The 15210-nt window shown below is 34.3% G+C and overlaps 1 protein-coding gene across 5 annotated transcripts in view; it reads left to right on the forward strand.

Annotated features, from left to right (window-relative positions):
* LOC149529220 (GTP-binding protein-like protein) overlaps nt 1-15210 on the forward strand; it is a 275708-nt gene that overhangs the window by 118386 nt on the left and 142112 nt on the right. For all 5 annotated transcript variants that reach the window (XR_016358646.1, XR_016358645.1, XR_016358647.1 and 2 more), the window contains exons 4-6: nt 3937-4047; nt 5383-5445; nt 5701-5955. Coding sequence is in view for 2 of the 5 variants with exons in the window: in XM_089809559.1 (XP_089665685.1) it covers nt 3937-4047; nt 5383-5445; nt 5701-5955 (429 nt within the window). In the remaining 3 variants the exon portion in view is untranslated. The remainder of the gene's footprint in view (nt 1-3936; nt 4048-5382; nt 5446-5700; nt 5956-15210) is intronic.

Genomic DNA, 15210 nt, shown 5'->3' on the forward strand with positions numbered 1-15210 from the left:
TCCATCATATTCTGTTATAGATAGATCCATCTGGTGGGGCGTGGAAGCTAACTGCAAACCTTTGGTTCTAACCCAAAGTTGCTCTGCTAAGAATTGGCATAAATATGGTATTTCTCTAATTAAAGATATTATGGTTGACAATAGGCTAGGGTATTGGGAAGAAATCTCTACTAAATATCATATTGCTAGCACTCAGAAGAAAACCTACTCTATCATTGTCAAAGTTGTGGGCAATTTTTTTGTAGGTGCTGCTATGAATATTGATCAGTATATGAGGTGTGCCAAATGGAATGATGGTTCTGGTTTTAATGCAGTTTCTACCAAAAAGATTTACCATATGCTTAAAGATGATTGTTCTATTTTTGACAAAGCGGATCTTAGTTGGGGGCTGGAGTTCTCAGTTTCTAGATGGCAGTTTATCTTTAACTTCTTCAGGAACTCTCGCTGTGAACCAAAAAAGTCTTGTTTTTGATGGTTATTGCTTTTGAGAAAGCTTGCTGTTGGTACTACCTTACCCCATGGTTTGTGCAGTCCTATTGTTTGTGGTGTATACTGTGTTCCTGAATCATTTGAACACTTATTTTTGGAATGTGCTTTTGCTCATGGTGTTTGGTCTATTTTCTTTGGGTCACCCATAGTTTGGAACAGTAGACCTGGTCTGTCATGGAGTGAAATCTCAGCTGAATTTGTGGAGTGTTTTGATTGTAAGTCTTAACATTTTTTGGTCTGTTCTAACCTGTGAGATTCTATAGTTTCTTTGAAAGGAGAGAAATGGAGAGATTTTTCAAAATAGGAGGCAACTTACTGAGTTTGGATGTAAACTCATTCATTTTCATATCACTTCACAGGTTGCTGCAACTTTAGAAATTTCCAGAGACAAGTTTATAGTGCTGATGAGTGAAGGAGAAATCATAATCCACAAGGAAGCTATAGTCTTGTGTCAATATTTCTCTATCCGTAGAGATATTCTCAGCCAAAGGGAAACTGACAACCTGAACCAGTTTATCAAGAAGCTAAGTATTGAAGATAGACCTGTTGATACCAGCAAGGGGTGCCAAAACCAATCATTACCATTACATGAAGACAGATAAGCTAATGCTGGATGTGTGGAAGAGCTTTTTTTTTCTCATGCTACTCTGTTGTCAGGAACTTTTTATGTATTAATAGATTATATAAAATGTTGGTTACTACAGTGTAATGTCCTCATTTTAGAGGTAATTTGATTTAATTAATTTAATTAATTAAGTTGTCCAAAATAATGAATATTTTATGAGGATGACTAATTAATTATTTTAATTAAATAAATAAGTGGTATTAAATTAATTATTTATAAAGTTATCAAATAAATAAATATTAAAAGGTAACTTTATATTTAATTAATTTAATAAAGTGACTTAAATAAAATCATATATCATAAAGTCACTTAATAAAAATAAAATAATTTCTGGAAGCTTCTAGATTTTGGGCCAACCTCTTGAGGAAAAAGTATAAATAGACATCATGGGCCTCATTCTCATCATCCAGGAATTCATGATTGTTTGATGTGATTATTTGGTGGAGAAGCTAATTAGGGTTTTAGCCATTGGAGAATCTTTGGGGACGAAAACCCTCATTGGTTACGTAATTTTGAGGCTGTGAGATACCAGCTGAATTATTGTTGATTGTGGGCTTTACTTTAGAAGTCCAATCTTGTGCTTCATGGTGGAGATTATTTGAGTTCAATAGTTGATGTATTATTGTACTTGCAACAGCTGATGTATTGTTGCATTTGATGGAGAAGTTACTTCAACAACGGATGTATTGTTGAGATTGATTATGTTATTCAGCAGGATCATTACAGACCTTCATAATCTGCTGTCATGGAGGTTGATCAGCCTATGTGAGTCTTATGTTTTTGCTCATACCTTTCGATTGAGGAGGCCAATCATTCTGGGTATTGTTGCATTCAATTTCTATCGTCAAGACAATTGTTTTACGAGCAAATTGGAAGGCGTTTGGTGCTGCAATTAATTATGTAAACTTTTGCCAGGTAAGAACAGAGGCAGTAGCTTGAGTATTTCAATTTGAGCTTGGAAGGTGCCTATCACATTGGATTTTTATTGTTTATTCTTTAACAACATTGGGCGTCATCATTACTAGGTTCTTCTTGCATTCACTAAGTAGTTTGCATTGTAATCATAGGCATTTTAATTACTGCTATGAGTGAGTACTCAGAAAATCAGATTTGACACTATTGTCAAACAATTGTAAGCTAAGAGTGTTGACCAATTCATAGTATCATTGTAGTAGACATTGTATTGCAAAGAAGGAGAAAGAAGTTGTTGGTCAACTACTATTGTAATTGAATATGTTATTGCCATTCATGATCAACTTATTAGTTTGCATGCCAATTGTTTGTCAAAATGTCAATTGGCTGTAGGTTCTCTTTTTTGGCATAAATAATGTTATAATTATGCATACCAAATGTTTGTTAAAATACCACTTGGCTGTAAGTGCATAAATGTCATCTTTGGTTGCATCCAAAGTGTTTGTCATAATTACTAGTTGCTGTAACTGCATATTGCAAGTAGTTTCAGTCACATATATGCATTGAATATTGTCAAAATAAGTTGCATATTCATGTTAGTTCATTGTTTAGTCAATTTAGAGTCATTTGTAAACATTCTCATTGATGCTAATTGAAGAAAAGAGTCATCAAAGCAAACTGAAATGTTATATCAGTAATATGACCCTTGTATGTGAAGTGTTTGACGAAATTCTTTGAGCCTTCAATCAGCATTTTAAGGTCAGATTTGAGCAGGGTCATTACATACGGTTATTGAAAATATCTAATAGGTAGCTAGGCAGTCGCTACCTAACTATCTGCTGAGACTTCTAGTGTTTTGATGCTGTATATTGATATGATATCTCAGGAACTATATTTTCCACTGATGTATCCCAGCTTTTTTGGCTATGTTAATGCAAAAAATATTATCAAAACATAACACTTGATTTTGTGTGCTGAATACAAATTGCCATTGTCAAAAGTAAGAAAACTAAATAATAGGAAGCTTCACTTCCCATGAAAGCTGGTTCTTCCTATCCACATTCTTGTAGTAGTTTGCATATCCATTATACAAAATAAAAATATTCACACCCTATAAGAAAACTAAATAATAGGAAGCTTCACTTCCCATGAAAGCTGGTTCTTCCTATCCACATTCTTGTAGTAGTTTGCATATCCATTATACAAAATAAAAATATTCACACCCTACCCCCCTCCCACACAAACACACACAATTAGCAAAGGAATGACAGGCAGTATATTTGTAGTTTATGTCTGCTTGTTATGATCATCGTTAGTTGCATTTATGGTGTATTTAGTAGTGTGCCTAATAGTTCATGAAGCCCATAGAGGCCAGTTATGTAACTGTCACTCCCACTTGTCGCATGGGTTGAAGAATTCCTTATATTTAGACACCTTCTTTTTACATTTATGGTAGGAGAGGATCTATATCTACAAGAGAACCTAGTTTTTAGTCATGCAAATTACTGTGAGTACCTTACTTTCATGCTGTAGATTCTATTTAGACTTTTCAATCACGTCCACCTGAGATTATATAAACACTTATAGGATTAAAATGATGGTACAATTAAGTTTTACTTCTTGTTGACATAAACTATCTGACTATTTTTGCACTCAAAATTTTCAACTCTCCACAGTCCTGTGGATAACTGGTCTGAAGGCATATAAATATTTGAGCTGATCTACAATTATCTGAACAAAAAGTGAGTTAAGTTGATTCTACTTGTTCTTTTATTTGGTGTGGATTGTTGTGTTCTTCTCTATCAGAATTTTTGTGTCGTTAATTAAATATTTTCATTTATATATCTCAAGGGTTTCAGGTTACAAAAAGTTTTTCGATTTTCACTTTTTTCTCTTTGCAATTTTGGCAGGTTGTGCGTTGTTTTGAAGATAATGACATTGTTCATGTGAATGGGAAAATTGATCCAAAATCAGACATAGAAATCATCAATTTAGAGCTGGCCTTCTCTGATCTTGAACAGGCAGGGAGTTTGCAAACAACTTATGTATCTAAAGTTTGCTACATTTTATGGAAATAATTAACACATATAATTGGCATCTGTTGATTTTTTATTTATTTTTTGTTTTGTGAACAATGTAATATTTGTGTTTTTTTTGATCGGTAAGAGGCCGAAGCCAAGGTTAATTATTATTATGTGTTATCATTAGTTATTTTAGTTTTGATTAAGGTCGAGTAGATTCGAACCCAAGACCTCCCAGATAAGAGGCTTACAATTTTACCGTTGTGTTGTAGCTTCTTGCCTTGTGAACAATGTAATATTAATGGTAAGGGCAGATGCCCTAAAAAAAAAAAATACTTTATCTCCCCAAAAGCCACTAATGTGGGTGGTGTACTAATATTTTCCTTTTTCCCCAAAAGCCACTAATGTGGGTGGTGTACTAATATTTTCCATTTTGATGAGATTTACAATTTTTCATTTTGGTTCGAATCCAAGACCTCCCAGATAAGAGGCTTACAATTTTACCGTTGTGTTGTAGGCTCTTGCCTTGTGAACAATTTAATATTAATGGTAGGGGCAGATGCCCTAAAAAAAAAATACTTTATCTCCCCAAAAGCCACTAATGTGGGTGGTGTACTAATATTTTCCATTTTGATCAGATTTGCAATTTTTCATTTTGGTTGTGGCAAGCAAGGCAGACTATGAAGCAAGACATTAAGTGATTGGGACTTGTGTATCTGTATTATACCATCAAAGATCCTAAAAATTCAGCTTCCTTGTAGATCTCTTATCCTTAACGTCATAGTTCCCATCATCTCCCACTTGTTGATTGCACTGCTTTTATATTTCACTCTCCACATAGCCTCCCCTAGCCTATTTTGATTAAGGTAACCCTTTTATAAACTCTGTTTGTAAGATATATTTCCTTTTCCAAATAAAATGTGATTAGTTGGATTTTGCTAAAAATGGTACACTTTTTGGTTTGGTCTTATATTTATTAGTATTTCTGTAAGGCTTATTCCCATAATGGCGGACTATTTTGTATGTATGCATTTTGCTAATTCATGTGATTTCTTTAGTTATTTAAGTTCCTATGTTGTAATATCCTCTCAGCCTAAGAAAAATAGCTTAAGGTAAATTTTTTTTCATTACTTTACCAACATTATTCTTTCATGTAATTCTGTAACATGAAAAAACCTCTATGTAAATTTCAATGTGTACTTTCCAAAACCACAAGAAAAAAGGGCTGCAGTTCTTCATTAGATGAAATACAGATTCTTGGACTAAGATGTTTGAGACATGTATGCTAGGGCTTAAAGGGTTGATATTATTTTTGTTTCTTGTGCAAGAGATCAGATTGAGAGGAGAATGGACAGGTTGAAGAAAAGTAAGACAAAAGATTCACAAACAAAGGTTAAGGTAAACATTCTAAATAAGTAAATTGCTTGTTACTTTCTGCTGCTTGTGGGCCTTGAATTGGAAGCATAGTATTTTTGGGTTTAAACTTTAAAGCAATTTTAGTTGTTACTTTTAAATTGTCCGTCTCCGATGTGTTTGATACATAAACATCTATTGTTTTCATCTTTAAATTATTGAGCTAATTTCTTGTGCACGATCACATCTGAGGATTCTCTGAGCAATACAAAAGTCTTCCCTGCTCAATATCACTTGCAGGAGGGAGCTGAGATGGCTGCATTACAACAGATCCATGAAGCACTGCTATCAGGAAAACCGGCACGATCAGTAAAATTATCAGATTACGAAAATGATGCTGTTAGGCATCTTTGTTTACTTACAATGAAACCTGTGGTATATGTGGCAAATGTGGCTGAATCAGACCTGATTGAGCCCACAAGTAACCCTTATGTTAAAGAACTGCTGGAAGTTGCATCGAATTTCAAATCTGAAGTGGTTACTGTCTCAGCACAGGTTAGATCTGATCCTTTTCTCCTTGACACTGTTTCAAACATTTCTAAAAGCTTCAGAAATTTATTTGGATTAATCTAGATGTAGTGTCAAAACTAAATCATTTGTGTATGCTCATTTATCAATCTATCTGTATTTTCACAAGAAATGTCACATACCGAGTTTCTTATATTAAGAAGAGACCATGTCCTAAATTTCCATCAACCTTTGTAGTTTCAGCCATGTATTCTGATGTGTATTAGTATTCATACGGAGTCTTAATGGATTAGGAAAAATAATGGTGTTTTATTTCCTTGATTGACTTTTGCAGCAACAGTTTCCCTTTGAATTTGAGTGACTCTGATTGTGATATCTTGAGGATATCCAAAAACTTAAATCCAAGGTGTCTGCTATGGCTACTACCGCTGCCTTTCCTTTTCTGTCCACCTAGTCAACAGAAGTGAGGTCTTCAGGACTAAAGATGGGATCCTCAACCTCAGTTAGCCAATCAGATTATGGATCGACATCCTCTAGTTTGATCGGCGATAAGTCAGTGCCTAAAATTTGTTTGTGGTGAAGGTAAAATTTGTGATGAATAGATCATTTAACCTCTGCACTAACATTCTTTTGCGCTTCCTGGAGAGTATGTGCTCATACTCCAATTACACTCGCAACCAAAAGCACTGCATGGTTGGCTCAGTACTCAAACTTCAATTCTTTTAAGATTTGGTACGTTAGCACCAAATATTTCTCACCATGCATCTCACATGAGAAAAAGAAAAAAGAAATCAATCTCATAATCCAACTCTGAACAAAAAGAGGAAGTTTTAATTTTAAACTTGATTATGCCCTTAATAGATTTTTACCTTGCTGCAATGTCAATGGAGCTGCGTTGCATATATTTTGTGCAAAGAGATCTTCTTGTCCGAGTATAAAGATCTCAATTGTGTATTTGTGCGCTAACACTAGTATCGGGCATTATCTGCTCTGACTATGTAGAGCCCATTCAAAACCACCTCATCTGCCATGAAATAATTGCAGAATTGGAATGCTAGATTGAGGAAATAGACACCTATGTGTAGGGGCTTGTAAAGTTGAAGTGCCATTGTATCAATGATTTCCCAAATGGGCAGATACTTGCCCTCAACTCCCGCATAGCTGGATCTAATGCTATGCTTGGCCCTATCCATGCTCTCATATATGCATCCCATTATGAGCTTCTCACCATCACCAACTTGTAGGAAAACCATTAAAGGCTCTGCAAATTGTGAATATTATGAAACATTAACATAAGTGTGGATAAACAGAAAATAAATGAAAAATATGAATTAAAATACTATGTAGAGTTCGGTTTACTTGTATGATCTCCACAATCAATTTGTGGAAGCTGTAATGTCCACAGTCCACAGATGGCATGGGAATTTGGAACAATTACCTTGAATTCTTGATTCTTCTATGTATTATGATATTTGGTACCACTTTTGTAACTTATGAGATATAGATAATAGATATATTTATTTGATCACTTAGAGGATACTTATTCTTATCAATATCATTACTATATCTGATAAATTTCCCTGATTTGACAATGGGGGACATGCTGTGATATGATTTGATGATCACTTATATTGAATTTGCTTTCTCAAATGCAGTCTTTGAAATATCCTTTTAAGACTCTTTTGTTCAAATTCCATGTCAAATTGATATACCGTCTTCTTGATTATTATTGTTTTACTTCCCACTGCATATTGTACAGTGTTTCTACTGTATGAATATTACTGACAGTAAATTAGACGTTGTTTGTATTTATCTCCTCATTACTTGAATATTCAAATGCTGTTTTGGATATGTAACTGCAGGCACTGGTGAAAAAGAACGGGGTAAGAAAACCCCCAGTGTAGCCTGAGACTTATAGAGTCCTGTATACGAAATTACAATTGAGCCTTACCCTGTACTAGCGATATCAAATTACATGTCCAGTTTGTTAAAAAAGCTATTTATGCTGATATTACATTATCAATAGTTTTGATGAATGTTGTGCCACTTGAGAAAGAAGCAAAATAAATGATTCAAGAAAGCATAAATTATAAATTTTAATTAATAAACTAATGCATTTTGGGAAGTACAATCACTTGAAGAAGCAACACAAAAATTTAGCAAATTTCTATTTCTTTTATCTATCCATTTAACTCCTTTAGATCCTGGATTTTTTGGATCCTTTTTCTGCCTTCTAAATGTTGTTATGAAGTTGATGAACCACACTCTAATTTTTTTTGATTAAAGCAATTAGGAAACCACTTGGACTGGGTGCTTTGTTAGGGTGCAATTCGAATCAAACCAATTTGAACTCATCATACATGAATGAAGTAACAAGAAATCTATTATCTGCTTTTGAAACAATGAGAGGGATATATTGTGATATTTCATGTTGCTTCCTCAAAGCTAATGCATCTCTAGAGCCTAGCTAATCTTCAAAGAAGGAGGCTGCCCTTTTTGTCTAATCTTAAATAGATCTTCCAATTATCTCCTATCATGTGGAAGGATGGACAAAATTCTGTTTATGGACTTATTTGTTTTTGTGGTGTTTTAAGAAACAATTGTAGTTTATCACCTTAAGCAAGTCAAACTTACCTGATTTCTGCTGTCAAAAACTCTCCTCATAGAAGTATCTAGCATAACTCTGCCAACAACAACTTTACTAGGTTGTAGGATGGTTGATCCATTACCACAATCAAGATTGTCTCATTCGATGCCAACGACTCTTTAGTAGATAGTAAGATTGTTGATCCATTCTCACATACAAGATTGTCTCATTCAATGCCAACATATCTACCACAATTTATCAGCAAAGATATTTTCAAATACCATGGGCATTCTATTTTCTCAAATTTTCTTCTAAGGCTGAAAGTTTCTTCACTAACTCAAGCATCCTTGAACCCTTTGAAAAAGTGTGATATCTGCCACTACTTCACATTATCTAGAAAACAAGGATCTCAATCCCACATCTCAAATTGGAAAGGACAGTTTTAAGGAGATTTATCTCCTTTTTTCCAAGGAGAATAGATGATGGCCTAAACTTGTGATTGGTAGATGATGCTCTTTTAAGATCTATTCTTTGCTTATCCATGGAGAGGAAAGAAATCCAGTCTTATCTTTTAGAAAAGTTATTAAAGCCATGTCTTCTGCTGGTCCTTTTGAACTAACCATTGCTTTGCTTTGTATATATGAGGGTCGAACGATCTCACAAAATTAGAGAAGTCAAATTGAGGTGGAGAAGCTCTATGTTGTCCTCCAAATTTCTCTTCTAAGGATAGAACAACACTGGAGTCTTCTTCCAATGTTATAAACTCATCATTAATTTCAACCAAAATGATGCCAGATGTATCCAAAACTTTTTTTTGCATCAAATAGCCCATTAGAGCATGGATATGGAAGTCGAAAAATGCTATACTGGTTGAAATACGTTTGATCTTGTAGAATCGCTACTCTAACATAGCTTGTATCTAATCAGCTTCAGGGACCACTATATGCCTAACCATTAATGCCTTGTCTTCCTTGATAAACAATTCTCACCCCTTTTTCCTTTTGACTTATACAATTTGATTATTTAGAGACTCACAATGTATTGGCTAAACTTTTTGTAAGTCACTATGACCACAACTTACAAAATTGTGACCTTAGGCCATGTCTCATGAGATTTTTCTCTCCTCTAAGTGATATGGGAGACTCCTTTTTACCGTAAGTGACTTAAACACAAACTTAACTGAAATTACAAAAAGGGCAGTTCTCTTAATCAATTCCTCTTTTTCAGTAATTATTTGCATACAACAACTACTTTCTAACAACAAAAAGTGCCTTATTGCTATGATAATACTGGCGAACTTGGAATTGACCTAACAACAATACCAATCGCAGCAATTTACATTTTTATATTTTATGTTCAACAAAAATAGGAACCCAAAGTCTCCTACACTTGTCTCGTGAGGATTCAAGAAGAATAACTAGTAAGGCACAAAGTTTGTTATTGCATGTTGTCCTACATTTTGTTATCAGAAAATGTAGGTAACAGTACAAAAAATTTCAACTTAGTTTCGCATTTCTCTGAGTTCTTATTTAATAGGATAACATTGATCAATCAATTGACCCAAGTCTATGTAATGAACTCTTTTATTGAAGCCTTTTGTCAAGTCTTTTTCGTTGTTCTTTTCTTAAACATTTGCTTGATTTGTGAAGCCTTCAATGTCCTTTTTTCTCGTTTTTGAGTGTGTACTTGTTTGTTTTTGGTCTTTTAGTTTTGTTCAAATCCCTTGCATTCGGCTTTTCCTTCGATTCAGTATATCTTAGGGCTTTATTAGGCTTGGTAGTCAAAATATATGATCATTTTAGTGCCCAAGAGGTAGACTCTCCAGATGCAATTGCATAATTTGAAGTATCATGTTATATTTTAATGTTGACATTCACTTTTTGAAAAATATAACATAAATTCACTTTATGTTCTGTTTTTAAGTTACTTTATCTCTGAAATTTATCAATTAAGCGACTATAGAACACTTTATGTTATATTTTAAAATGTTTGAGTTTCTTTTTAAATTTTTCACTTAGGTGACTTTATTAACTATATAGTTTGATTTATTTTTGAGTTATGTAATGTCCCCATTTTTGGCTAGTCTATGCGGTTGATAGTGTTAGCTCATCATAGCGACCCTGGTGAGCTGACAGGGCATTTTGGGGGTCTCAGTTATGGATTTACTATTTTTAGTAAGTCTATTTTTAGTAGTTGCTATTTGTAACAACCGGTTTTCTCGGATCTTAATTAACAACTAACATACTCAAAGAAATATAGATATTACTTCATTTTCATAGGAAGACGGTTAAATCAATTTTGTTCATATGAAAGAGATTGACGGTTAAAAATTAGTTAATCAAAATTTCTTAACTAAGAACTTAAAACACCATGAATGAATTACTATAAAAATTAAAATCCACATACCATGGAATTCGAAATTAGAAATCATTGTAGGGATGCTTTTGCAACCACTCAGGTTAGTCCACAAATACCGATATAACAATATCAAATAACAACTATCATCCAATACCGCTATATCATAATCAAATGACAACTACTATTAAATACCACTATATAAAATTAGGGCATCACAAACCACTCTATCGATTAGTTCATTGATTACCATTGGATCATTTAGGGCTTCAGATACCACTGTATCACTTAGGACTTCAATTACCACTGGATCATTTAGGGCATCAGATACCACTGTATCAATTAGGGCTTCAGATACTACTGAATCAATTAGGGTTTTAGATATCACTGTATCATTTAGGGCTCCAGATATCACTGTATCATTCTTTTCCTTCCGATTGTTTAACTGTGGTAATAACTCAAGATTAAAAGCTATACTCATTTGATATTCATATAAATGAAAAACAATCCATAAATCCATCTCTCGTGTCTAAGTGTAAAATAACTATAACGATGAAATAACTCAATTAATCTTACCTTCTTGCATATACTTCATAAAAGTGATAATACTTGTTTCCGACAAACAATTGAATGTATAGCGCATCTTTGTCTGTTGTACGCCTGACAACTTGGGAAGAGGTGAAACATTGTCAGGGGCTTAACCACCCAGCTTCAGAACTTAACTTATTCCCCACACAATCTCTAATGAGAAAGGTCCTCCCGACTCGGAATTGGACTTAGAACATTTGTCATCTATTAAGCATCCGGGTATTTAAACACACCATTCGACTTGATAGTAGGAGGATACAATTAACAGGATCTTGCATAAACTATTAAATAATTCAAACTAAAAATGATAAACATTGTTATGTCATATCTGATTCTGTTTCATGTTATTTCAGATTTCCTTTCTCTTACCTTATCACCCATTTCCTTGGCTACACAGCCGGGTGAGTCCCAGGGTGTTCGGAATTCTCAGAACAACCAGTTCTTTCTGTTGATTCATAATTAATATATATTCTAGCTTATCACAATCTGTGATTTGAGAGATTATTTTCTTTAAATATTTTAGAATATATATATTTTTAAAAAGGGTAAACGTTTTGATCTGGAGCTATGAACCAGTGAGGCCACAAATGGGGGACCTCATCCCCATTAGATTTGAACCTTGATGGAAAGGATAACAACTTAACAACTTAACCATAACAACATGCCACTATTGGCTAAATATTTCCGAATTGATTGTTTAATTTTAATATCCATTGGCATAAGGAACTATACTATGGTTACTTGGTTATCACCTGCCATGAGCAAGGTTAATTTAAAGAAGTTCAATCTATAAATTCAAACAAGATATCAAACAAGATATCATCATGATAAATATTGAAACTTGCTGCATAGATTCGCTGCTTAGTACGCTTATCACAACTGTGACCAAAAGACTATGTTCTTGAGACTAATTTGGAAAAGATCATTAGATAGTATACTTCATTCCAGACTTTAATGCATTTGGAAATACGCTTCCATAAGGGTTGTATCTAATTTAATATGGAAGTTTAAGGAATAAGGATTGATAATAAGGACACTGGATAAGTAGCATCTCATATTGATTCTTGAAAATAAATTTGAAATGATAAATATCTTAGATGGCTAACTAGCCGCTTTGGAAAGTAATAAAATAATATGGTAATGTCATAACATGACCCGATGTATCACTGGATATACTAGAATCCTTGCAACCCAATTTGAAATCTATCCTCCTTTAATTGCAGACTTCCCAAATGCAGATCCCTCCAAGTTGGGTTCTTATGACAGAATTGCTATGGTATTGGATGCTTAGTCTGGTAATATAAAATGAAACCCTGGCTCACGGCTCTTGTGGATTCGAATGCTAGAGAGGTTATTATAGCAAAGTTCGTGGTGGTAAAGGAAGGTTGATGATCATGCTGATGCTAAGTTGATTGCCTTAATACGACAAGACAGACGAAAATATAACGAAAGGTGCTAGACTCCGTTCACGGCTAAATTAGAAGGAAGGCCGTGCCTTCTTGGCTTCCGCCTGTTATGTAACATATGATAATCTTAGTCTTAATATTGAATTTCTATGCTTAGCCGGCTACAGTCGGTCTTACATTCTGGAAAAATGAAGGTAATAAATTCGTGGGAAAACATTTCATAACCTGGTATATAAGCGAATAAAGATCCGACTTGAAATTGACACCCTCTTGTCCTCTAACCGGAACTCTTGCTCGACTTAGTTATATCACTCAAATTTGATCAATGCCTGATTTGGCAATTGCAAGGTGTTGGCGGATACGAAAGAGAAATACTCTGATAAAATGGAACTCGACTTATGCAAAACGGGGTATTTGGAAAAATGGTATTAGAAAAGATGGAAGACCAAGGACAGTCATATCCGACTCCCATCACGACTTCTTCTTAAAGGACTAGCCGTGGCTTCTCGACTTCCATCGGTTAATTAAAGATTTAAAACCATTCAAAAATCGATTAATCATGCCAAGTGTTAATCCGTTAAAAACAAAGAATATTAAAAAAAAAAGAATAGAGTTGGAAGATTATAATTCGAATGTTAATATATTTGAATATTATTATAATTTTATATTATATATGTACATGTAAATATATCAATGGGGTGACATCACTAATATAATGGTGCCATTTCAATTTTATATCTATTATGATAATAAGGTGAAGGAACAATTTAAATCCTTTGAGTTACGTTTTATATTTCAACCCAATTATTTATGTTTCTCAAATTATTTATTTAAATGGCTCATGCGGGTCCCATAGATGTATCCTGTTTCAAGTTGCTAGGTCTTCAATCTATCTGCCAAGTGATGGTGATGCTCTTGTGCCTAATTCTTTTCTGACAATGCTTCCACCCTTTCGATGTGCTCCCTATAAGGAAATTCTCTATAGTTAAATTATATTATTATAATAAATTGTTTAAGCATAAATAATCATAATGGTTAACCATCTTTTCAATTCCATGAATTCGTGATAAATGATCAACTAGCATGTTATCTTCACTTGAAATTATAACGACTAACCATCTTACCATTTTGTAAGATTATAACAAATTAAACTGTCAACTAACTTCATGTGAACGTCAACGGCTATATTTCAGTTTAGGTCAAAAATTGGAATGTAACACTATTTTTGGTAGTGCAGTGGGTGGCTTGGCAGTTGGTCATCACCTGTGGTTAATCAGGTTATAATTGCATGAGCTCTGATTTATTTATTATTCATTGAGTTGCATTATTATAATAATGACTTTAAGAGATATTTCCAAAAAGCAAGTTGGAAAGTTTCTAGTGTTGAGTTCATTTAGGAAACTTCCTCGTTTTTTAAAGTGAAGTTTTATGGAAACTTTTGCCAACGAAAGCTTATAAACGAGAGCTCATTTCATTGGGAAATGCACGTTTGATTATATATTTGATTTTGTGCCTTTGAGGCTTTTTCCTGGGTTCTTAACTATATGCCCTTGTTGATGTATAGGGGTTTGGAAATTCTTTTGCAATTTAGCTGCTGAGGTATAGCTAAGTTTGCGCAACTTCTTTACTGTTCATCACTGTAGCTGAGAAGTGTTTAAGTTTGCCCAACTTCTTTACTGTTCATCATTGTAGTTGAGAAGTGTTTTCATTCCACTACTGAAGTATAATGAATTTGATATTTGTTGGATTCTCTTACTGTATTTTCTGTGGCTAAGGAGAAGGATTTTGAAAGTTATATATTTCTTCTTGAATTGCCCGTTGAAGGGGTTTTTCTAAGATTTTCTGAGTATTGTGAATTGCTGCAATCGTTGCTAAGATATAACGATTGACAAATCTCTCAGCTGTTCATACTATATCCTGGAGATTGTTTGAAGGTGATAGTCTAGAAATTGGAAGAGAATTCGAATTGTTCTTCACTTCTGATATCTGCCGGCTGGGAGTGGAAATTTGGCTCGGGAAGAGTGTCGAATACCACAAGGAGGCATCCTTGTAAGTCGTGGCAGATTTTCCGAGCCGTAGTATGCGATTGGGGTTGGACAGAAGCAAGTTGGGCCTGCACATTGCTACCGGCTGCAAGGAAGAACTCCCACCAGCAGCATGAGTCTTTATTGGTGCTTGCATTTGGGGATACACGTGTAGGGTGGCACATTGGCTGTGGATGTATTTGGCCTTCAGCTCATCCAGCGGTTTGGGCACGTGATTATGATTGTAAACTTCTTGCGGCATTTGGAGGAATATCGATCTGCACTTTTGTAGCATTTCGAATTGGGGACTTGATCTTAGACA

The sequence above is a fragment of the Cupressus sempervirens genome, chromosome 11, assembly GCF_028749045.1.
Source record: "Cupressus sempervirens isolate cs-2001-9-10 chromosome 11, ASM2874904v1, whole genome shotgun sequence".
NCBI lineage: Eukaryota > Viridiplantae > Streptophyta > Pinopsida > Cupressales > Cupressaceae > Cupressus > Cupressus sempervirens.